At 59.6% G+C, this 23,585-nt stretch overlaps 3 protein-coding genes and 1 long non-coding RNA gene across 5 annotated transcripts in view; 1 reads left to right on the forward strand and 3 right to left on the reverse strand.

The window, feature by feature from the left end:
• LENG1 (leukocyte receptor cluster member 1) overlaps positions 1 to 415 on the reverse strand; it is a 4,180-nt gene extending 3,765 nt beyond the window's left edge. The window contains exon 1 of the mRNA XM_086690663.1: positions 277 to 415. The gene's annotated coding sequence lies outside the window, so the exon portion shown is untranslated. The remainder of the gene's footprint in view (positions 1 to 276) is intronic.
• The window catches only part of TMC4 (transmembrane channel like 4), an 11,173-nt gene extending 488 nt beyond the window's left edge, over positions 1 to 10,685 (reverse strand). Inside the window, exons 1-13 of one of the 2 annotated variants that reach the window (XM_086690647.1) lie at positions 10,460 to 10,685; positions 9,591 to 9,804; positions 8,147 to 8,292; positions 7,357 to 7,589; positions 7,133 to 7,254; positions 3,175 to 3,322; positions 2,509 to 2,676; positions 2,129 to 2,292; positions 1,735 to 1,861; positions 1,381 to 1,478; positions 954 to 1,137; positions 535 to 665; positions 277 to 432 (exon numbers count right to left, since the gene is read on the reverse strand). In XM_086690647.1, the coding sequence (XP_086546773.1) occupies positions 277 to 432; positions 535 to 665; positions 954 to 1,137; positions 1,381 to 1,478; positions 1,735 to 1,861; positions 2,129 to 2,292; positions 2,509 to 2,676; positions 3,175 to 3,322; positions 7,133 to 7,254; positions 7,357 to 7,589; positions 8,147 to 8,292; positions 9,591 to 9,804; positions 10,460 to 10,538 (1,970 nt within the window). In that variant the 5' untranslated portion in view covers positions 10,539 to 10,685. Of the gene's footprint in view, positions 1 to 276; positions 433 to 534; positions 666 to 953; positions 1,138 to 1,380; positions 1,479 to 1,734; positions 1,862 to 2,128; positions 2,293 to 2,508; positions 2,677 to 3,174; positions 3,323 to 7,132; positions 7,255 to 7,356; positions 7,590 to 8,146; positions 8,293 to 9,590; positions 9,805 to 10,459 lie in introns of those variants that run through there. The other variant, XM_086690648.1, reaches the window with a different exon arrangement.
• Positions 1,311 to 4,389, forward strand: LOC147573839 (uncharacterized). Its single transcript, XR_015245056.1, has 2 exons — positions 1,311 to 2,462; positions 3,050 to 4,389. It is a non-coding gene; the product is annotated as an uncharacterized LOC147573839 (long non-coding RNA).
• A 100-nt stretch (positions 10,686 to 10,785) lies between the features above and the next one.
• MBOAT7 (membrane bound acylglycerophosphatidylinositol O-acyltransferase MBOAT7) lies at positions 10,786 to 23,324 on the reverse strand. Its single transcript, XM_086690655.1, has 8 exons — positions 22,984 to 23,324; positions 22,172 to 22,250; positions 21,940 to 22,069; positions 21,255 to 21,381; positions 19,229 to 19,388; positions 16,850 to 17,210; positions 15,003 to 15,179; positions 10,786 to 11,795 (listed from the first exon to the last, which is right to left on the reverse strand). Exons 2-8 carry the CDS (start codon positions 22,245 to 22,247, stop codon positions 11,408 to 11,410), a joined length of 1,419 nt encoding a protein of 472 aa, XP_086546781.1. The 5' UTR covers positions 22,248 to 22,250; positions 22,984 to 23,324; the 3' UTR covers positions 10,786 to 11,407.
• Positions 23,325 to 23,585: the final 261 nt, after the last annotated feature.

Consider the following 23,585-nt stretch of genomic DNA (forward strand, 5'->3'; position numbering starts at 1 on the left):
GACAGCAATGGAAGCCACACCCGAAACGCTCTTAGACTATCTTCAATGCATGGCCCCTTAGAAACCAGAGACCTGGACCCCCCAGCCTCCTCCTTCCTCAGACCCAGGAGTCCGGGACCCCAGCCGCCTCCTCCTCCCTCAGACCCACAAGTCCACGCCCCATCCTCTCCTCCTGAGACTCAGGAATTTGGGTCCCCAGCCCCTTCCTCTCTTAGAAACAGGCAGCGGGGGCCCCAGAATACACAAACTCAGACCTAGGAGTCTGGGCCCGCTCACCTGGAGATTAGCAGAAGAGGCACAGCAAAAGCCTGGGTCCCCAGGAAAAAGAGAAAGTTCTGGGCGATCCGAGGGAGACTGGAAATTGACTCAGGGATCTTGGCCCAGATGGACGACTGACCTCGGAAGGGGCCACACAGCTTAGAAGGTGGGATCCTGAAGAAGTCAGAGACAGTGCTCAAGGATGGTCAAGATGCAGAATCCTGGATGACAGCGAAGGGATGGAGGGAGGAAGAGGCAGGCGCCTCTCACACTTACAAGAAGATGCTATAAAGGACGGGAACAGCAGAGATGGTCAGACCCAGAAGAAGGACCAAGGGGAAAAAGAAGTTCACTGTGGAGGCCCGAAAGGTGCGGGAGGCCGGAGAGCAGGTGGAGAAAAGGGTGAACTGGGGGGAGAAGGGGGAAATCTGAGACACAAGAATCTGAGCTCTAGCCTGTCCTATTCTCACCATCCAGGAGTCTGGGTCCCTGGTGCCCCCATAAGTCCCTAGACCTTTGCTGCTATCAGACCCAGGATTCCGCGCCCTTCTTTCCTCGGACCGAAAAGACGCCCTAGACCCCTCCTCCCACATCCAGAAGTCTGTCCTCCAGACCCCTCCTCTCTCAGGATCTAGTGGTTGGGGACCCTCGCAACCCGCCTCCCCCAGGACTCAGAAGTCCATCACACTCCTCACCTTCTTCAAATAGAAAAGTAGCAGGAACTTGACCGTGTTGAGCATAGGTAGTAAAGGGCAGAAAAAACTCCCTACCCAGACCACCGTCTGCGCGTAGATGAGTCCCAGCACCTCGTCGGGCACCTGGAACTCCTGGGTTCCCACCGTGCGTCCCAGCGGCCCGGGACAGAGGCCACAGAGCAGCCTGAGGGGTGGGGCCGGGCCGAGTCAGAGGCGCCTCCACCGCCCCACCCACCAATCAGAAGGGAGCAAGTCTGAGGAGGGGAGGAGCTTTCAAAGTCCCGGAGGGGGTGTGCCCAGAGGCGGGGGCCCAGGGCGGGATAGGGGCGGGGCCAGGAGAAGGAACTAGGTAACAAGGGGGCGGGGTCTGCGTGTCTGGGCGGGATTGTGAAAGGGGCGGAGCTATCGCGAGGGGCGGGGCTCTCACTTCCGAGGAAACTGGATGAGCAGCATGACAGCCAGTCCAGTCAGCAGATCAAAGATCAGGAGTTTGTACATCTCCTGCCCCAGCCGAGTCTCCCAGCACTGAGGAAAGAAGTCACGGGTCAGAAAGACCTCAGGACCCAGGAAGCTAAGGGCCAAGCATCCAAGTCTCCAAATCGCAAGCCTAGGAGATCCCTGCAATCCTTTCTCTGGGGATCCTCAGTTTTCTCGAACATCCCTACCCATGTCCTCAAGAGGAGGGGTGTTCTAGCACTTTAAACCTGGAGTCTGGACCCACCCAGCTCCTCCTCTCCTTCAGGGGGGCCCAGGGTTTGGGGCCCCTCTCTTTCCTTCTCACCGGTAGCTCTTTGTACTTGTAGCCACAGGTTTTGCACTCCTCAGCCTCAGCATTGCCCCCGCAAGTGATCTGATTCCAAAGAGAGAAGAGCAACACCAGCAGGGAGGCCAGGCGGAGAAACACGGTCCTGGCGGAGCCGATGGAGGGAAGGGAGAGGAAGGGGAATCAGCACTGGCTAGTGCTCACCATGTGCTGAGCCCCTCCTGTGCAGGACACACTCACCATTCTCCCCATTTCACAGATGAAGAAATTGAGGCTCTGTAAGAGTCAGGATCTGAATACAGAGCTCACTGGACCCCATATCCTGGGGACTTCCGTGCCTTATGAACTACAGCCAGCGCCCTTCAGACCAGCCCTGCCATCATCCCCCCACCCACCCTGCAAAGGCTAGAACCTGAGCAGGATAAAAACAATCTGGCGGCTCCTGGTATAGCCCTCCAGCGGGGCGATGAGCTTGAACACAGGTGGCAGCAAGAAGTTGACCCCAGAGATGAAGATGGACGGAAGGTAATCCACCCCAAGCTTCACCAGTGGCATCTGCTGGACAAGGGGCATCTCCTGCGAGAGAAGGTGGACCAAGCAGAGAGGCTCTGGGGTTCTGGAGGAACGCCCTCCCCCAGCCTCTTCTTCCTTCAGCGCCCCGAAGGCCGAGGTCCGAACATACACCCCCCTCCCTCCTCTCCAAGATCGCAGGAACTCTAGACTTCAGGCCCTGCAACCTTGGATAGGTGAGCCCAGGCCCGCAGGACTCCCCTCCCCCAGGACCCTCCGCACCTGCAGCTTCACAGTGGCCCCTGTAGCCCAGTAGACCCCGTAGAAGGCTGCTCCCAGGAGCGCAATCACCAGCAGATTGAGCAGAACCCGCACCGACCACACCTTGGCTTGCTGGCTCAGGGTCCGCACTGCTGCCTGGCGCCGTACCACGGCCTCCTCCAGCTCCACCTGAAGCCGAGAAAGACGGGCATTTGGGCTCGGTCCCCCCCAGGCCCGGCCGGTGGTCCAGAGCCCCTGCTCAACTTGAACTGATACAGCACCGTCCCTCTGAGGACTGCTGTAATCCCTGTCCCAGCCCCTCCATGGTCCTCTAGGTCACCATTTAGATCTCCCGGCCCCGCCCCTCCAGAGACCCACCCAGCACCACGGGCCACGCCCCCAGACCCGCACGCCCCGCCCCTCCGAGGCCCCGCCCCGCGCCCAGTTCCCGGTTGCTGGCCTGGATCTTACCCCGAGGAGCTTCAGGCCCCGCAGCCTTCTTGCTGCTGGCTTTTCCCTGTGCCCTTTGACCTCAGGCATTACTATTGCGGCCTCTTCCCAGCCCCCTCCTTTCCCAAGGCCCGCCTCCTTAGAAGAAAGCTCCACCCGGCATCTCTGCGAGCCGCATCCCTGGGCGAAGCCCCGCCCCCTTCGGTCCCTGTGTGAGCGTAGACCCCCCACGCGCACCTGCAGCTCGTACAGGATGATGCGATGACGCAGCCGCACGTGGACATCCCCACGGAGCCCGAAGTCCCAGGCGCTGAACACGCGGTGGCTGTAGCTGGTCAGGGCCCCGGACTCAGCCAACAACGTCTGTTTCAGTCCTGACACGGAGCTAAGGGAGGGCCAGGAGACAGGATGTGGAAGGTCAGCCCCCTCCTATGGGACAAACGGAAGACGAACCCTAGGGCCTCGGGCATGTGGCGAGCTGCTACCTAGCAGAGAAGGAGTCAGAGACCAAGAGAGAGATTCAGGGGCAGACTCGGGAACACAGACACCGGAGAGACAGAGAAAGACAGAAACCCAGTAGAGAGGGACAGAGCTCCAGAGAGAAGGGGACAGGACCCAGAGTGAGACAGAAAAAGACCCTGGGGAGAGACAAATTTAGAGGGGACAATGAGACCCCAAAGGGGACAGATTCAGAGGAAGGGGGACAAACAGTGAAACAAGGAAAAGGAAATCTAGAGAAAGGAGTCAGAGACTCAGAAGGACAGATGTCCAGAGAAAGGGGTTGGGGGAGAAAGACCCAGAGAAAGGAGGACAGAGACTCGGAGAAGTGGGGCAAAGACCCGGGGGGGGACAGACACGCAGAGAAAAGCGGACCAGGGGGCTCCGTCTCCACATTCACCGGCCTGGCGTGAGCCCCCAGCTCCCCTTCCGTGGACACCTATGGAAGGACTGACACCTGGTCTCTGCCTCCACCCGTGCCCTTTTGAATCCATTCTGTTGTTGTGCCCGTGGAACCCTCTTTTTATGCAGATGAGACATTACTGCCCTTTAAAACCTATTCCACAGCTTCTCCTTGTTCTGACGTTTAGGCCCCTTCATCGCACAGCCAGCCAGCGCGCACCTGACCCAGCCCCCACCTACTTGTTGAAGCTCAAATCCTGTCCTTCCCCCTCCACTCCCCCCCACCCCTGCCTTTGGAGTCTCAGAACACTCCAAACCTCTTCTCACCACAGGGCCTTTGCCCTTGCAGTTTCCAGTGCCCGGAATGTCCAGGTCTTAGCCGCTCACCTGGCCCATTCCTTCTCATCTTTCTGGGCTCTCTGTACGGGTCGCCTCCTCAGATAGTCCTTAACTGACCGCTCCATTTAACGAGGGTCCCCGCGCATTCTCTATCACGGGGTGGTGGCGAACTACGGGGCCAGTTTTTGTAAATAAAGCTTTATTGGAACACGGCCACGTGCACTCATTTACTTACTGTCGACAGCTGCTTTAGCCGGACAACAGCGGAGTTTAATTCACACGGAGACTAGCCGGAAAAGATGAAACTATTTCCTATCTGGCCTTTATCGAGAAAAAAATGCAGCTCCCTGTCCTATCACCTTGATCATAGCATCCCATCTGGTTTCTAGATGGGGCTCCCAAACTGAAATAGCTGATTGGCTTTTTAAAATTTTTTTAAATATTTATTTTTGAAAGTGAGAGAGACAGAGTGTGAGCAGGAGAGAGGCAGAGAGAGAGAGGGAGACACAGAATCCGAAGCAGGCTCCAGGCTCTGAGCTGTCAGCACAGAGCCCGACACGGGGCTTGAACTTACCGTGAGATCGTGACCTGAGCCAAAGTCAGACGCTGCACCGAACCACCCAGGTGCCCCTAGCTGATTTGCTTTTCAGCAGAAAATTGGCTTTTTATTTATCTCGCAGTTTATCTCCCCTCCTGAACTGTGAGCTGCACAAAGGTGGGGGACCTTCATCTGGTATCCCTGGGCCCTGGCACGGTGCCTGGAGTTTAGACGGCACTCCACTTTATTTTCTCCTCCCCTGAGAGAACCCCCAGGCTTGCCTGAATGCCAGCGAGTCCCACGTTTGCGTCTCCAGCGCAGACCGGACTCCAGAGCCCACGTGTGACTGCCTAGTCATCATTCCCCTCGTGTGTCCAAAGCCATCTCAGAATCAGCCGGCCGAAACCACACCCCCCGCGGGTGCTGCCCTTTCCACAGCTCTCCCCGTCCGACCACAGGGCTGCCCCTTCCAGAGGCTCAACACCTGGAGTCATTCCTGACTTCCCACCTCCCCCCCGCCCCCAACCCACCAGTCGTTGGGAATCCTCTGGGCCCTGCTCAACAGGCATGGAGAACCTCCCTCTTCTATGCTGAACAGGTGAAAGCAGTCCACGGTGTTGACATAAAGCGTGGGGGGGGGGGAGTTGGGGGAGAAACGTGAGAGCTTGAAGAGATCTTGAGGGGCTTCTGGAGGCTGGTCAGGTTCCATTTCTTTTCTTTTTTTTTCAAGTTAAAAAAACTTTTAATGTTTATTTTTGAGAGAAAGAGAGAGAGTGAGCAGGGGAGGGGCAGAGGGAGAAGGAGACACAGAATCCAAAACAGGCTCCAGGCTCGAACCCGACGCGGGGCTCGAACCCACGAACCATGAGACTGTGTGACCTGAGCCGAAGCCGGACGCCGGACTGAGCCACCCGGGCACCCCATGTTCCATTTCTTGATATTCATGGGAACATACCAAGCCCTACCCTCTGGTTTCTGCATGTTTCTGGATATGTGTGATATTTTTAAAGTGAAAAATGTAGAGGGGTGCCTGGGTGGCTCAGTCGTTTGATCCCCCGACTCTTGATTTTGGCTCAGGTCATGATCTCACGGTCCGTGGGTTCGAGCCCCACGTTTTCTGTGCTGACAGCTCAGAGCCCCCTTCAGATCCTCCGCCCCCCACCGTCTCTCTGCCCCTGGCCCACTGCGGCCTGCGCGCGCGCACTCTCTCTCAAGATAAATAAAGACATGATAATGTAAAGACGTGCAGGCGTCACCTAATGCCAGGGTGGGAATCACGTTGCAACACATAAATGTATCAAATCAGCACCTTGAACACCTTAAACTTACGCAGTGTGATTTAGGTCAATGATATCTCAAGAAAGCTGAGGGGGGAGGCTAGAAATTCAATAGGAAGGAAGGGAGGGAGGAAGGGAGGAAGGAAGGGGAGAAAGAGATCCAAAATTGACCCCTGCCACCACCCCGGAGCAAACCACCACTGTCTCTTGCCTGGATTATCGCCACAGCCCCGTCACTGTTGCACCTGCTGCTTGCGCATCCCCGACTCTCCTCCCTTCTCTCCTTCTTGCCCCCCTTCTCCCTCCTCCGTCCACCACAGAGCCAGAGAGGAAGCCTTTTGAAACCTAAATCAGATGGGGTGATCTGCTCAAGAGCCTGCAGTGAGTCCCCTGGCGCTTGGAGAGCAGCCACATCGTTTACGGAGTGGGGCGCATCCCCCGTGGCTCTCCCCAGCTCCCCGTGCACCCTCCGCCACGCATCCCTGCTCCTGCCTTGCTCTGGCTGTGCTCTCTGCCTGCAGTGCTCATTCCCCGGGTATTTCTCTGACCAGACCCCTCACCCCCTCAACGCCTTTATTTAAACATCTCGCCTCATCCAGGCATCCCTGGGGGACCCCTAAATGCAGCAGCCTGGCGCATTCTCACCGACGGCCCGCCTCACCTGCTGCATCTGTGTCCGGAGCCCCCGTCACCTTCTAACGCACCGTGTCGTTGACTCACTTACGGCTTATTACTTATCACCTGTCTCCCCCTGGTAAACTGTCAGCTCCCCCAGGACAGGACTCTGTCTGGTTTCTGTTTGTGTCTAGAACCACGGCAGCCGACACGTAGTAGGTGCTTAATAAACAGCTGTTGCCGGAACGAGTGAATCACCCGTTTGTTTCCTACAAAGCATGCTCCCCTCCAGAAAAGATGTCGTTAAATTTGTGTGGTTAAGATCTTACCTTCCCGCTCTGGACTCTGAAGCCATGGGAAGGAGAAGCTTCCCAATTTGTCACTGGTCTTTAGCACGAATGAAACGTTTTTAAGTGTGATTTCAACTCCAACTGAGAGAAAAGGATCACGGAGGGAGACTCCGGATTCTTGGGGAGGGGTCTGCTAGCACCACGACTCCCTCCCCGGGGTCCCAGGTGTCACTGACCGGTGGAGGATGAGCACCAGGTGCAGAAGGCCAATGACAAAGACGGAGCACAGGTAGGCGACCGCTAGGTGTCGGCGGGGTGGGTAGAACCCATAGAAGAGAGGAGACCATTCTAGAAAACCCTGCCAAAAGAAAGGTCACCGTGGGGCTAGGCAATGGAGGGTGGGGCACCCAGGCTCGGGGGGGTGGTGGTGGTGGGGTCTCCCAGGGACCCAGGCACTCACCACTCCTGAGAGCAAGCTGAAGAGGTGGGTGGGGAAGGTGACCAGGCCTTGGGGGTCGGGGTTGTAGAAGCCGCAGGGTGAGGAGGTGTCAGGGCCAGGGGGACCCGGGGGCGTCCCCTCCAGCCAGGTGGGCAGCAGTGTCATGCAGGCCTTCAGCACGGACGCCAGCACGTTGAGAAGCAGCAGGAAGCGGAGTAGCGAGAAGTAGGACTCGGTGCCGGCGCCAAACTGGCCTGCAGGGGGCGCCACAGAGGCGGGGGGCTGCTTTCTGAGTCTGGAGTCCCGGCCCTCCTCCCTCAGAACCGGGAGTCCTGCTCCCCAGCCCCTCCTCCCTCAGACCCAGGGGTCCTGACCCCCAGCCCCCTCCTCTCTCAGACCCAGAAGTCGTGGTCCCCCAGAACCTCCTTCCTCAGACCTAGGAGTCCTGGCCCCCAGCCACTCCTCCCTGAGACCCAGGAGTCCTGGCCCCCAGCCCCTGCCCCACACCCAGGGGTCCAGGCCCTTAGCCCCCTCCTTCCTCAGACCCAGAAGTCATGGTCCTCTAAGACCTCCTCCCTCAGACCCAGGAGTCCAGGCCCCAGCCCCTCCTCCTTCAGGCCCAGGAGTCCAGACCCCTCAGCCCCTCCTCCCTCAGACCCAGGAGTCCTGAACCCCAGCCCCCTCCTCCCTCAGACCCAGGAGTCCTGGTCCCCAGCCCCTCCTCCCTCAGACCCAGGAGTCCAGACCCCTCAGCCCCTCTTCCCTCAGACCCAGGAGTGGGCCCGCCCCAGCAGCCTCAGCCCTGCCGCACCCCCGATCCTTTTCAGCGTCCACGCCCAGGGCTGCAAGGTGTGCAGGCGTTCCTGGGTCTTCTCCTTGGACCGCCGAAGCCGCAGGGCCCACTGGGCCACCCTGGAACCCGATCCCTGGGCCACTTTGTCCCTGGCATGGCTCTGCCTGGTACAGAAACAGATTCAGAGACAGAAAATGAAGGGCCTGGCAGCCCCGAGTGGACACCCCCAAACGGCGAAGCACCCCGCCAGTGGGACCGGGCTGGGATGCTCTCCAGCGATAGGAGCAGACACGTAAGAAGCCAGGCGGAAATCAGAGGGTGCAGGGGTCTACTGGGAGTTCCAGAACAAGCACGCTCACTCCGTGCTCTTTAGGGATGCGCCCCCGGGTGGAAGGCAGGGAAGTGATCGTCACACAGGTCTGGGAGATCATCACACAGGACCTGTGTGGGGAGAGGGGGGTGACAGGGGCACGTGGGGGTGCTCCCCAGGGCAGAGTCTCCTGCCCCAGGTGCAGCCTGCCCGGGCGCTCGCCGTGGGAGTACTCCCGGGCTGCGCAGGGTGCCTCCTGCACTTGTCTGGAGGCAGGTATCATAAAGGAAAAGTGAAAAGGAAAGAAGGTTTGGTTTGGCGTTTGTCCCTGTTCCTGGCGCGGAGCGATAAAAACCCTTGGGAGACCAAGTGAAGAGATCCTGGTGTCGTCTGCAGCGGAAACGAGGTGACTTTTGGACTCCAGGTAAGAGTGGGGGGGGGGCTTGCCAGGGAAACCACCCGCAGGTGTGGAGGGGGGAGGGGCTTGGAACCTGCAGCCCCACCCCCGACCTCCCGGGGGAGCAACGGGGCTGGAGGCGGGGTTCGATGGCCCTTGGCCCAAGATTTAATCAAGCCCGCCCGTGTAGGGGAACCTCCATAAACACCCGAAAGGAAGGGGTTCAGAGAACAATTTCAGGACGCGGGGCCCCGTCCTCAGACGGCCCTGGCACTTGCTTCTGACGTCGTGCAGCTCGGGGCTAGGAATGCACGACGCTCTCGCGCCTTCCGAAAGTTCCAGCGCCGCACTTTGCTTTGAGGAAAGAGCCACATGGTCTGAGCTTTACGCCAAGCGGGCTTAGGAAAGGTTTCCTGGGAAGGCTGTACTCCGGACAGCGCCGGGAGCCCCTTGTTGACCAGGCATCGTCCCCCAGCCCGGCCAGCTCTGTGGCGGCAGGGAAAGGAGGAGCAGTGACAAGCGTCAGTAGGCAGGAGACAGACACAGAGACACACATCAAGCAGAGAGGAACACACAGAGAGAAAGAGCGAGAGCGGAGACAGAGAACGTGAGCCCGGAGGCTAGAGAAGGGAGTCCCAGGGTCGGGGAGGCAGGACTCCCCGGAGTCAGAGAAGCAGGGACACAGGCAGGGGGAGACAGAGGACACCGCGTAGACTCGGCCCACAGCTGGGTAGGAAGCGGGAGGTGAGCTTCACCTGTGGGTCCGGCGGGCCTGCATGGGCCAGGGGAGTTCCCTGGAGGGGATGGGTTCTCCCAGCTCCTTTTGGGCGGCTTCGGCCATGGCCTGGATGTTGCTCTCTCCATCTTCTTCCTCCTCCCCCGATGCCCCCCAGGGGAGAACCCCGGGTCCTCGGTACCGAAGGGTGGCGGCACTGGGGAGCTCATTCAGCACAGAGGAGAGCGAGGGGCCTGGGGCAGGGGAGCGGGGGCTGGGAGGGTGCAGGACTCGCAGCCCCCAGCCCCTCCTTCCTCAGACCCAGGAGTCCTGACCGCCGCCCCCCCCCCCCCCCCCCGCCCAGCCTCTCCTCCCTCAGACCCAGGAGTCCTGACCCCCCCCGCCCCTCCTCCCTCAGACCCAGGAGCCCTGAACCCCATGCCCTCCTCCCTCAGACCCAGGAATCCTGAACTGTCACACCCTCCTCCCTCAGACCCTGAAGTCCAGGCCCCCAGCCCCTCCTCCCTCAGACCCAGGAGTCTTGAACCACAGGGCCTCCTCCCTCAGGCCTTGGAGTCTGGGCCCCCAGCCCCTCCTCCCTCAGATCTGGGAGTGCAGGACCCAGGGCCCCTCTGCAAGCACCCAAATGTGGGCCCCCCAGGGCTGAGGAGCCCATTCTTCTACTTCCTTTTCTCTTATTCAGGAGTTTGCAACCCTCATCCCCCCTCCCCCGAGACTGGAATCTGGACCTCCAGACCCCTCCCCAGGACGCAGGAGTCCCACGCCCTGGTTCCCTTCCTCCACCCAGAAAGCCAGGAATCGAAACCATCCCCCTTCTGCCCTCTGGACCCTGGAGTCCAGGCCTCCATTCCTTGCTTCCCTCAGGACGCCCCCCCCCACTCCCCCCACCTGCTCTGGCCCCCCGGGGTGCCGGCCAGCCTCCAGAGGAGCCCCAGGCCTCCGGTTCCCACGTCGGGCCCGCTTCCATGGCCCCAGGTGCGACAGTTTCCGTCTCTAGCGGCCGGCTGGGCGGGGACTGCCCCAGGTAAGGAAGGGACCCCGGGCGGGTCCGCACCTGGCCACCAGGTGGCGGTGGTGGGAGGACAGCAAGCACTTCAGCGTCAGGGCGGCTGCTGGGAAACGTCCTGGGAACAAGCCCACGGACGCCAGCGTGGTCCCTGGAAGTGCGGCGTCACGAGCCCCACGCCCGTCGATCACCCACAGGCACACGTACGGTCTTTGCGAAACACTTTATTGGCGGAGGCTCACACGTTCTGACCGTGTCTCAGGCCAGAGAATGACAGGAGGGTGACAGGTGCGCTGGGACCCTGAGGTGGCTCAGATGGAAGCTGCAAGAACCATGTCCGCAGGCCTGCTCCTCGGTGCCTCAGTTTCCCCCTTATGAAACGGGAGGGTTACGTTCCCTTCCGGGTCTGAAATCCTGGTACAAGTGGGACGAAAGCCCCAGGGAGGATGCTCCCCACTCCCAGAACCTGCCCCGAAGCTCCTACCCCACACCATGTGCCAGGAAAAGGACGTGTGCCCAAGAAGCCGTGTGCCTGGCGGCCCCTGCTGGCAGGGTCGGGGAGTGCGGCTCTCTCCGGAAGCTGGGGCAGGGACACCTGGGTGATCGAGGGTTGTCCTGAGCCCTCGGGGCAGAGGGCAGAGGGCGGGGAAGCAGCGAGAGCTGCAGCCCGGCTCCGTCGGACGCAGGGTACGGAGCGGAGACGGGAATCCTCGCCAGGCTCCTGGCCGCTCCAGCAATCTTTCTGGGAAAGGAGACGGCGGCCGGGGTCACAGGATTCCCAAGCAAGAAGCTTGGTGGGCGGGCCGACTGGCAAAGGGCGCCGCGGCAGCCTATTCCTCCCGGAGCTTTTCTGGGGCCAGGCTGGCGGCCGAGGGCGCGGTCTTCCTCCGGCCCGGACCGCCCCCGCCCAAAGCCAGCCCCAGCAGCAGGGCGGCCAAGGCCAGGATGTGGACGCAGAAGTAGACGGAGGCCCAGTACCGGACGGTGTCTCCCAGGGACAGCAGCACGAAGCCCATACACATGTAGTCGTAGGCGCGCATCTTCAGGAACCAGTGCACCCAGTCCCAGGCCTTCTGGCCCCCGGGACTGAGCCGCCCCCGCAGGGCCGACTCCAGTCGACCCTCCGCCGCCAGGCACAGCGGGATGGTCAGGAAGCTTAGGTAGTAGCCAGGGTGGAGGCCGTGCCAGTAGGCGCTCAGCAACATGGTCCAGGCGCTCCTGGGGGAGGGGCTCGGATTCAGGACCCTGGAGCCCAGACCCCCAGCCCAGGAGTCCAGGCCCCCATCTCCTTCCTCCTTCAGACCCAGGACCACAGACCCCTGAGACCCAAGAGTCCTGACTCCCCAGGCCCTCCTCCCTCAGATCCAGGAGTCCAGACCCCAGACTTTCCTCCCTAAGACCCAGGAGTCCTGAACCCCAGCCCCTCCTCCCTCAGGCCAGGAGTCCTGACCCCCCCCACCCCACCCCTCCTCCCTCAGACCCGGGAGTCCAGACCCCCAGCCCCTCCTCCCTCAGACCCAGGAGTCCTGAACTCCACTCTCCTCCCTCAGACCCAGGAGTCCAGGCCCCCAGCCCCCTCCTCCCTGAGACTCAGGAATCACTATTCTGTTTTCAGGAACTCAGTTAATGCCCTCTTATCACAGCTTCCCTCAAAACCCATGAACCTGAGCCCCTAGCCACTTCGTCTTGGGGATCTAAGAGTGGAATTCCTGATTCATGAAGACTCAGTCATCTCTAGCCATGGTCTCCTCTCTCTCTGGACCCCAAAATGCTATAAATTCAGGCTCCGGTCCCTCCTTCCTCAGAGACACAGAAATCACCACAGAGGACTCCGCCTGGAATGGAGATGTGGGTTCTTCCTTGTCTGTGGGCATCAGCCTTTCCCTGGGGCACATCAGGGTGCTTGAACCTAAGGACACAATAATGTTGCCCCCCATCCTTGGAGGCATAGAGTCCGTAAAAAGGCTGAATTTTCACTCTTGCCCAAAAGGGAGACCTTTTCCCCTCTCTCTCTTCTTCAGCCACTTCCACGAAAAAAACATAGTGCTTCAAAAACTTTTCTCCGTCCTTCGGATATGGATGGAAACGTTCGGAAAGGCTTGGAAATAAGCCTTAAGAAAACACAGTCCATGAATGTTTTTCTGGAGGGTGGTGGTACCCAGTCTTTGAACTATAAATGTCATGGGAGCTGGAGCCCCTGTCTCCCCGCCACTGTGGGGGTACATCCTAGGCACCTGGCATCACGCTACCGCCTGCTGGACACCTAGTTGCATTCTTCCTTCAGGTAGAGACGATCAGCACAGGTGGCTACCCCACTGCCAACTGAACTGGGGCAGAACAGGAGACCGTGCATCACGGCAAACAGTCGGTGGCTCCTCTTACTTGAGGACAGGTTATCGTTTCTCTTGGGAGCATGCTGTGCAGGGGACTGTGACAGGTGGCTCCGACGACAAGAGGAGCTTTCTTTTCGTTTTGGTAATCTCGTTAGCGGGTTACGTGGTGCACAGCCTGGCTCAATGCTAGCTCTTTAATAACAAAACCGTGTTCTTTCTTTTCTGCCAATGGTGGAGACAGAATTCCCGGGTCGGGAGCATTTCAAGAGACGTTCTCCGACAGGGAGAAACAGGGTGGAAGGGACGCACATAAACGGCCCACCAGGCACCTTGAACTCCACACAGGCACCTGAACTCTGAGCTGTGGTCCCTACCTGCTCTCCCCACCTGCACACTCTCCCAAGAACAGTCCGTGCTCCCCCTCGGCCTTTCCCCACTTCCGTCCTCCCTGGAACCCACTCCAGCTGGCTTTCACTTCCACCCTCCAAACTGCTCCCGTCAAGGTTGCTGGAGACCCCCCCGCACCCTCCCGTCGCACCCAAGCCCGAGCCTTTGTTGTACTGAGGCTCCTGACATCGCCCGACACAAATGACCCCTCTCTGCTTTCCTGACTGTCCTCCTAGCTCACCGGCTCCGTCTAGGCCGGCTCCTCCTCGCCCCTCGTCTACACCGGGGTTTCTCAATCTCAGCGCTACGGACGTTTGGGGCCAGATCACTGTGTGCTGGAGCGGGGGCCGTCCCGTGCCGCGCAGGGTGTTGAAGAGCGTCTGGGCCTGTAACCACTGGCTGCCAGTAGCATCTCCCACTTATGGCACAAAGGGCTCCCAGGCGTTGCCGAATGCCCCCAGGGAGTGTGGCACGGCTGCCCCCAGCCGAGAACCTCTAACCGAAACACTGGAGCGCCCGCTGCTTTGACCTGCTGCTCAGCCCGAGTGTTAGGTACCGCTACCTGAAGGCACCTGAGCGCCCGCTTCTCACACCGTCTCCTCCTTCTGCGCCAGAGTCCCGTAACTGACCGCCTACCCAGTAACCCCAACCGAAACCTGACAGTCACCTGGGAGTCCGTGGGACTCCACCCAAGTTTCACTCCCTCACCCGAGCCACTCCGGAAACTTCCTCCTGCCCAGTCTTCCCATCTCAGTCACTCACAGCCATCACCCGGCATCACGCTTCACTTCCTCACGTTCTCATCCCCACATCCAGGCCGTGCCCAGTCCGGACACCCAGGTAGGTTTAGCTCCTAGCTCTGCAGCTGCGTCCTGATCTCATCTGGTGGCTCTGGGAAGGCGGAGTGACACTTGGCAGGTTACCTAACCTCTCTGAGCCTCAGTTCCCTCATCTTTAAAATGAGGGTGGGGAGCCTGGGTGGCTCAGTCGGTTAAGTGTCTGACTTCGGCTCAGGTCATCATCTCACAAGTTCGAGCCCTGCATCGGGCTCTGTGTGGACAGCTTGGAGCCCGGAGCCTGCTTCGGATTCTGTGTCTTCCTCTCTCTCTGCCCCTCCCCTACTCACACTCTCTCTTTCTCAAAACAAATAAACATTAAAAAAATTTTTTTTGAAACCAGGGTAGTAAGCTCTACGTCCTAAGGTTGTAAACATAACAATGTCTGGCACACTCGAGTTTCCACTCAAGAAGTATTGGATGAATAATGAATAAAAGCTACTATACGGTGACTACTCACCTGGCGGGCCTCACGTTAGGTATGTTCACATCGCTTAAACCTCTCATCAATCTCTGAAGTAAGTTAACAGCATCACCCCCATTTAAGAGTTGAGGAAACACAGCTCAACTAGCTACTTAAGGTTTCTCTGTGTCTGGCTGGGCCAGGATCCCAGAAAGTCTGGCCAGAGTCCACAGGATTCAGTACACTGCTTCTGTCCAAAGATGTTGACTTTACACAAGTAGAAACTGAGGCCCAGAGAAAGGGAACGATTTACCCCAGAGCAATGCAAATCAGGGGCTGGGAACCGGCTCAAGAAACTACAACTCCCATGACCCTCTGGGGCGGAGGCCCGGCCGGGAGCCCACAAGCAGCCCCAGGCGCTACTGGGAGGTGTAGTTCCGTGTTTTCCCAGGGCAGGCGCGCTCACCTTAGCACATAGGAGCGAGCAGGTGCGCTCTTGTAGACGTACTGCGCCAGCCACCACTGCACCGTCATGTTCCAGTACCGCATGCCATCCCGCACCCGCACGCAGAAGTCAGTGCCGTAGCAGTCGATGTTGCGGATGGTCTCATAGTCGTACTCCAGGGAGGCCGCCTTCTCCGGACTGGGGGGGGGTGGAGGATGAGGGTGGGGGACAGACATGCAGCTCAGCCAGGCCCCCTCCCGACGCTGGCTACTGTCCCAGCCCCGGATGCTAAGGAGGGGATCGCGGCCAGGCCAGAGCTCTGGCTGTCACATTTGCTAGGGCAACCGGGGAGGGTAGCCCAGAGGGAGCCTTTTCCCGGACGAAGACTGGGGGCGGGGGCACAACAGTTCACTGACAAGGGGTCCTCCTTCTCTTGGTCTCAGGGCTACAACAGCAACGAAAAGCCTTGAGGGGCTACAGTTGCTAAGCTACGAGTCCTCAGCAACCTGACCCTTCAGGGGTCTCAGATGCTAGGGAAGGGCAAACAAGCTCACTGTATTCAGAGCAGCCGCCCAGTGTGGTCCTAAGTTGTCAAGACACTGCGGTTGCTAGGGAAGTAGCATCCCTAACAACGCGGTGGTCTACGATTGCTAGGGAGATGTTTGAGGCCCACGTGACACCTGATGGTCTCTGTTGCTAGGGAAAGGGTATTCCTTAGGAACAAGGCCTAGGATGTTTAGAAACACTTCCAGAAAGGGCCCCTCCTGGTCTTTATGATTATTCAGTTAAGTGTCATCTCCAGCACTACAGTGGCTCCTGGATCACTGGTGCCAACAGTCCCAGTGGCGGCGAACATCTTTCACCCACCCCAGGGTAGGTGGCTTCTGAGAATGGGAGGGGAGCCATCTATTACAAAAGCCTTCAATTCCTGCTTGCCATTTTCTGGCGGACACCCTCACTAGTAACCGGAGGTCTACCGTTGGTTGCTAGGAACCGGGGATGGGGGAGGGGGGAAGTGGGGGTGGGGTGGGGAGGTGGAGTCCAGTCCCAGTGGTTAGAAGCATCATTTCCCTAGCAACCTGAGAGCAACACTTCCTTAGCAACAAGATAGCCCCTAGTTCCAGGCTAGCAATTCAAGAACGAGGAGGGGGGTGGCACTAGGAACAAGGTCAGTCCACAGTTACTGGGGTACTTCCTCAGCAGTGGTAGGAAAGCCACCCGCGGTTGCCGGGAGCGGTGTCCTCTCTGCCAGAGGACAGCATGGTCAGGGGCGCCATGTCCTCAGAAAGCGCAGGCTGTTACGTGAGGACATCACATGGTTGGGGGCCTGTGCGCTGGCGTCTAGTAACCAAGGGCAGGTTAGGGGGCGCCATTTACATAGCAATGAAAAGCGAGTCTTATAGCAGGAAGGGACAGGTCCTGGTTGCTAGGGAAGCGCCCCCCTAACAAAGAGGGGCAGTCCAGTTGCTAGGTAACCATCTCCCTAGCGACAAAGGGTGGGCCCCATCACAGCCAAAAGATGGTATCCCAAGTAACCAGGAACAGCCAGGTTACCGGGGTGACACTTCCATGGCAACAGAGGGGAGGCACATGGTTGCTAAGATACCACCTTTTCCTAGCAACAGAGAGCAATTCACCATCCCACGAGGTGACAAGCGCTAGCAACAGGGGGCAGTGGCAGGTATGAAGAGTACTGCTCCCTAGGGCAGGGGTAGGTGGGCGGTGGTGGCCAAGGGGCGACATTCCACTGACAGCAGGGGGCGAAGCTGCACCCCCTGCTCCCCCGCTCTCCTCCCTGCTAGGGGCAGGGCCAGCCTGTGCTGACGGGGCCTGCCGGGTCTTGGGAAGCCTCCCTCCCGCCGCCTGACCTGCTGGGGGGTGGGCATTGGAGGGTGGGGCCGCCCCCGGCCCGGGCTTTGGCGGCCACGGGGTAGGCCCCGAAGCCGGCAGCAATGCAGCCGCACTCGGCGGCAATCCAGGCCACGTAGAAGCGCATGCGGAAGGCGAAGAAGACGGGGATCATGTAGAAGAGGCGGGCAGGCAGCGGGCGGGCGTAGAAGGCGTCCTCACGCACGGCCTCCAGCGGGAAGAGGTGTGAGGACAGCAGGAAGAGCAGGCCAAAGAGCGGGGCCGGCCAGGCTCGGCGCAGGAGGGGCCGCAGGCTGGGCACGGCCCCCGGGAAGGGCTGCTCCAGCCAGTCCAGGTACGTGCGGTAGCGGAAGAACGGGCCTGTGGCGGGAGGGAGGGGCAGCCGTCAGAGACTGGTCTGGAGGTGGGGGGGTTGGGGGGGTGGGGGCTGAGACTGGGCGCTGAGGAGTGGGGGAGGGGGTGGGGCTAGGTAACCGGGAACAAGAGGAGGGAGACTCTGAGAGAAAGGGACAAGAAACCAGCGAGTCTTAGACTCTTGATCTTGGGGGTCGTGGTTCAAGCCCCACGTGGGGCTTTGGGTGTAGAGATTACTTAAAAATAAAGTAGGGGCGCCTGGGTGGTTCAGTCCTTAAAGTGTTCGACTTCGGCTCAGGTCACCATCCCACAGTTTGTGAGTTCAAGCCCCTCTGTGCTGACAGCTCAGAGCCTGGAGCCTGCTTTGGATTCTGTGTCTCCCTTTCCCTCTGCCCCTCCTCCGCTTGCGCTCTCTTTCTCAAAAATAAATAAACATTAAAAATAAAAGAAAGAAAGAAAGCAAAGAAAGAAACCAGAGAGGGGGAGTTCAAGGACTCAGAGAAAAAGATAAAGGACAGACCGCTAAGTAGCGAGGAACAAAGAGCTGGAGAGTGGGGGGTATGGAGACAAGTCCCCAAGAAACACAGGGGCAGATAGGCGGGACCCGAGGGGTGGCGGGGGGGGGGGGGGGTGACCTCTGCATGAAGGAGGAAGTAGGGCAGTGCAACTGGAGAGGAACAGAGTGGTTTGAGAAAAGGTCAGAGGGCTGCAGGCAGGGAGGACTCAGGGTTTTGTTCTAAGAGCCAGGAAACCGCTGTAGGCTCTTCCAACAGAGAGGTGCTGGGATGCCATTTACCCTGGCCCCTGAGCAGGGCGGGGGCTGCAGAGGGTCACCGGTGGAAAACAGGAAGACAGTGGTAGCGCTGGAGATAAACTGGCGGCCTGGCCCAGGGAGGGAGCAGGTGCGGATTAACGGAAGTGACAGCCTTACGTGTCACAAAGAACAGAGAGAAGAGAGTAGGATTCCATTCATAAATGACCAGCACCGGGATATCTATAGAGACAGAGAGTCAGTCAGTGGTTCCCAGGGATTGGGGGCAGATGCGGTTTGAGGGACGATGGCTACAGGATCCAGAGTTTCCTTCTGGGGCGATGCAATGTCTACAATGACATGGTGGTGATGGCCGCACAAGTCTGTAACTATGCTAACAGCTACTGAGCTGCATGTAGCTTTAAGTGGGTGAACATATCAGTTACGGTTCCATAAAGCTGTCATAAAAAAGAAAACCTCCTAGGGGCACCCGGGTGGCTCAGTCGGTTGAGCGTCCGACTTCATTTCAGCTCAGGTCACAATCTCACTTTGTGAGTTTGAGCCCCGCATCAGGCTCTGCGCTGACTACTTGGGATTCTTTCTCTCTCTCTCTCTGCCTTTCCTCTGCTTGTGCTCTTTTTCTCTCTCAAAATAAATAAATAAATAAAAACTTAGGGAAAAAAAGACAGAAAACCTCCTAGGACATCAACATTAATGGAAAATATTTTCGGACGCTAAAAATGGGAGCATAATGTGAATGTATTTGTTCCTTGGGTGATAGAAACATCAGGGTTGCATAGACCTTGCTCCTTTGTCTCCTGATTGCTCCCAAGAAGCCACAAGGAACCACTGAGGCCAAGAACAGTCTGTCTCTGCTCTGGAGGGCCAGCGGGAGAGTCTGATGTAGACCCAGGCAGAGATGCTCGCCCTCAAGAGGAGCACATGCTGGGGCACCTGCATGGCATCTGACTTTGGCTCAGGTCATGATCTCACAGTTCGTGAGTTTGAGCCCCACCTCGAGCTCTGTGCTGACAGCTCGGAGCCCGGAGCCTGCTTCAGATTCTGTGCCTCCCTCTCTCTCTGCCCCTCTCCCACTGGCACTCAGTCTCTCTCTCTCAAAAATAAATAAATATTAAAAAAAAAAAAAAAAAAGGAGCAGATGTTGGAACAGAGGCAGGATCACAGAACAGGCACCAAAGTCCGGGTGGAGAATGGGGACAGGCAGTGGTGACGAGATGCAGGGAGGCAGGGCTGGGTGCGCAGCCACACTCACCTGTCATGATTCCCACGTAGCAGTAGCTGTAGCTGAGCGTCTCCATCAGAGAGGGGACATCAGGCAGAAGCCCCAGGCTGGGCCCCTTGCTGAAGCCCGTGGCCATTTCCTTCCTCTGGGCCAAGTGCAGGTCCTGAACTTCACTGGCGAGACTCACCAGCTGGGAGGAAGGGGCACGGGTGGGGGACAGATCAGACCCTGGGCCTTCCTCACCCTCGCCTTCCTGCAGCCAAGGGAAGCCACTGGGAGCTGAGGTTCTAGTCCATGGGCGGCTCTCGGCATCCAGAGTCATGAGTCGCAGGGTGGCGGCTTCTGGCCACAGGTGCTCCCTAGCACTGCCTCCTGGGCCTTTCTGTCTCTTCGTTCCCCCTTCTGTGTTCTCCCGCGGGCTGTGGCTTCATACCACACACGCTCTCATGATCTCCAAGCCGTACCCTGTCTGGGCTCCTTCCTCCATCCCCAAAACCATTCAAAGTGCCTCTTGTCAGTAATACAAGCCTACCGCGTTCCTCAAACTCACGGCCTCGAGCGCGGAACACGTTACCGTTCCCCAGAGGCGGCGCTCTCCCCTCGGCAAATGCCACCATCAGGCAATTAACTGCTCAGGCGGGGAACCTTCCTTACTCCCCAAATCTACCGTAGGTCTCTGAGTCTGTAGCTTTTGGCCTCCGTTCTGCTGCCCAGCCCCCGGGCTGAACGTGACGGGCCTGCCCCTGCAGGCCTGTTCTCCACCTTCTCTGCAGGCCCAAGGCTGACACGGCAGCCACAGGCCTCAGCCGGCCTTCCGGCTTCCCCCTGGGTTCTGCCAGAAGGGAGCCCCAGGACCAGAGGGGGGAAGGCAGGTGTGAGGGCTGGGCCGTGTCCCTTGGTCCATCCTCTCAAGGCAGAGGGAGGACTTCACACAACACTCTCCTTTCTGTTCGACTACCGGCCCCGCTCTCGTCCCCAGGGTTGGTACCGGCTTCCCGTGGCTGGCCCAGGATCCTCACTGTCCCTTCTGGCTCCTCCGCCCCCCGCCCACCCACACTGTTGTCAAGAAGGACTCCTCAAAGCATCCCCAACGCGGCACTTGCTCCTGGGGCTCTGACTGGCCTACCGATGGCCTGGGTCAGGCCACCACTGCAGGTCAGCGGGACTCTGATCAAGGAGGCTGCCCTCATCCCTTCTTGCGCTCCCCCTGGCAACTCCGTGGGCATCCAGGGCGCAGTTCCAAACATGTCAGTGTGGTCACCTTACCTCTTCTGGCGACAAACCCCAAGACCGCTTCCGGTGGATCCTGGGCCCCCTGGGAAGCCTAAACCCCTCACCTTGGCCCCACTCCCCTTCCCCTTCCGTCTCTCGATGAACACTCGCCGTGGCTGGCGCCCAGTCACCGGGCTCAGCCTGCTCCCTTCCACGTTCTGTTCCTACATGCCGAAAGGCTCTTCCTCCAACTCTCAGCCAACCAACTCCGGCCTGCCCTTGCATCCCGGGCCACCGAGAACACCAGATGCTCGGGAGACCTGGTTCGCTACCTCACGTGACTGTCCTGTGTCCTGTGTGACATGTCGCTGGAGCCCAGCACACAGGAACTCAGGACTTTTCGGTCTGGGGTGGGGCCTGGGAACCTGCTTTCACCCATCTCCCCAGGTGGTTTCGAGCCAGACACGGGTGCCCTGTTTTTGTGCCCTCAGAGAAGCGCCTTCTCTCCAAAGCCGTTTCCCCCTCCTTGGCTAAATGGCTTGCTACCAAGATGTACTCCTCGAGAACTGGTCCGTAAAGCACTTAGCTCAACCTTTGGCACACGGCAAAGACCAAATGACACCTGCACTACTTGGCCGCGGTTACCCTGCTTGGCCCGGGGAAAGGAGGGACTACTTCTCCCCCCCCCCCCCCCCGGAACAGTTGAGAGGTGAAGTCCTGCCCCTGGGGGTGCTCCGGAGATAAGAATCCCACCTCCCCTACTGCCCCCCGAGAGTGGGTGTGGAGGACGACGAGAAGATGGGCCGTTCCCTGGCACCAAGAGAGGGGTGGAGGGGCGTCTGACCTTCAGTGTCAGCAGCAGCTGGACGGCATTGGTGAAGGGCGTGGGAGTGGGCAGGCCCAGCAGGCTGAGTGCGCGGAAGAACAGGAGGTAGGAGAAGGTCCAGGCGAGGGCCAGGGCGTGGCAGGAGCTGGGGCAGAGCAGGAGGACGAGCGTGCTGGGTACAGGGCCCTCGACTCCGCCTCCCCCAGATTCTAGCTACAAGCCCTCCCTCACCCCCCCCAACAGATAAGGGGGGGAAGGACGGGAGGAGCCAGACTGAACCAGTGCAAGAGGGGGCTCAGCCCCACAGAAATGCGCCACAACGGAGAAGAGAATGAGGAGGGGTTAAGATAAGCTTTAGGGTGAACACCCTTCAGGCCTCCATTTTTTTCCGAGGGAGGCGAGAAACACGGAGAAAGAAAGGGAGACGTAATACAAATATGAATGGTGGCAGGGCCGGCCCACCGGTCCCCCGTTCTCCCGAATACATGATACGGATATTAAGAACCAGGACAAACACGCAGGGACAAGACCCAGAAAAAAAGGCCGGACAGGAAGAAACACAGACCAAAGCACACGGAGAATCCAGAGATAAAAAGAGACACCCAGAGACAAAGGCAGAAAGGGAGATAGACCCAAAAAGGAAACAGGTTGCTTCCTCCCCCTCTGTTCTCCCTCCACACCAACCCCCCCCCCAAATCCTCACCAGGGCTGCGCCTGAATGAGGGCCCAGGTCCCAAGGATGGTGATCAGAGAATGCAAAGTGTGGGGGCCACAGGTGAACAAGGTGAGCCCCAGGCCCACAGCTGCTGCCCCCCATCTCTTCAGCCCAGGACCTGCGGGGAGAAGGGACAGCATAAGCCTGGACCCTTCCAGGGAGTCCCCTGCCCGGTGCCCCCCACCCCCCAATTTTCCACTAGGGAGGGAACCTGACTCACCAGCTTTCTTAAAGAGGAAGCCGATGGGGATGGAGATAAGGAGAACCACTAGATAGGTCCATTCTTCAGGCGACATGGTCTGGGGGAGGGGCAGAGGGTTTGTGAGAACCCAGGGATCCGGGCCATCAGCCCCTCACCCTTACAGGATTCAGGAACCCACCCCCTCTAGTCCCCAGTGTGGAGGATCGTGGAGCCCTACCCTCAGCCCCTCTCCTCTGAGAACAGAGGAATCCGGACCTCCAGGACCTTCCTCCTTCAAGGATAAAGCAATACACCCCCAGCCCCGCTTTTTGGAGAACCCAGGCCTCCAGTCCTCCTCTGAGAACCCAAGAATCCAGACCTCTCAGCCCCTCCCCCGAGGATCCAGGAATCCGGCCCCTCCCCCTGCGATCGCAGAAATCGAAGCTAATCCCCCAACCCCTATTGGGGACCCACGGGTTCAGTCATCGCTCGCTGAGAACCCAGCAACAACCCTTGTCCCAGGCCTTTCCCCTGCAGAGCCCAGGATTCCAGAGCTCCCAGCCCCTTCCTCCTGGAAGGATCCAGGGACTCGGGCCCTCCCTCTCTGAGAACCCAGACTCCAGCCTCCACCTCCATCCAAGGTGCAGACGTTTCTTCCACCTAAAGCTTGGAGGGCGCCCCCCACCCCGTACGTCCCCACTCCCCCCAGCGCAGGTCAGACCGGCTCCGGCAGAGCCACAGGCGGTTACACCACCCCCTGCTCGGCCGCGCTCCCGGCGCCGAGTCCGCCCCCGTCCGCCGGCCGGTCCGCAGCCCCCGCCTCACCCCAGGTCGCCCGTGCCCCCGCCCACCTGGGCCTGGCTCCGCGCCGCCCGCCGGGCGGGAGGCGGCCAAGCGGTCCGGGCCCACGGGCGCCCCGGCTGTGGCCACGCCTCCCCGGCCCAGCGCGCGCTGCTCTGTCGCGGTCCCGGGCCGGATGTGCTGCCCCGTCAGGCTGCGGGCCGGGCAGGGAAGCGGCCGGCAACCGGCACCCGACAGCTCCAGCCCGTGACTGCACCTTTACCCCTCGGCAGCCGAGCCCAGTGCACGTAAAGAGGCGGGGCCCGGAGCTTCGGGCTCGGACGGACGCTTCGGAGCCGGGAGAAGCCGGGGTCTCCGCTTCGGGTTCCTTCGGGCAGAATCGGCGGCAGTTTGGAGGCGGGGCCACAAGCTTCGGTCTCCGTTCGGAGGTCTCCGTTCGGATGTAGGCGGGGCCAAGAGCCTCGGCCGGATGTGGGCGGGGTCATATCGTTGGTGTCCGAGCATAGTTGGGTACCAGTGACCCAGGTTAGGAGATAGGCGAAGTCTCGTTCTTGGAGAAGGAGGCGGGGCCACAGACTTAGGCAACACGAAGGAGGCAGCGATCTGGAACATTTCAAGGGGCGGAACGAACAGCATCTCGGCCGGAGGGGGC

The sequence above is a fragment of the Puma concolor genome, chromosome E2 (assembly GCF_028749965.1).
Source record: "Puma concolor isolate L17-30 chromosome E2, mPumCon1.1.hap2, whole genome shotgun sequence".
Classification (NCBI taxonomy): Eukaryota; Metazoa; Chordata; class Mammalia; order Carnivora; family Felidae; genus Puma; species Puma concolor.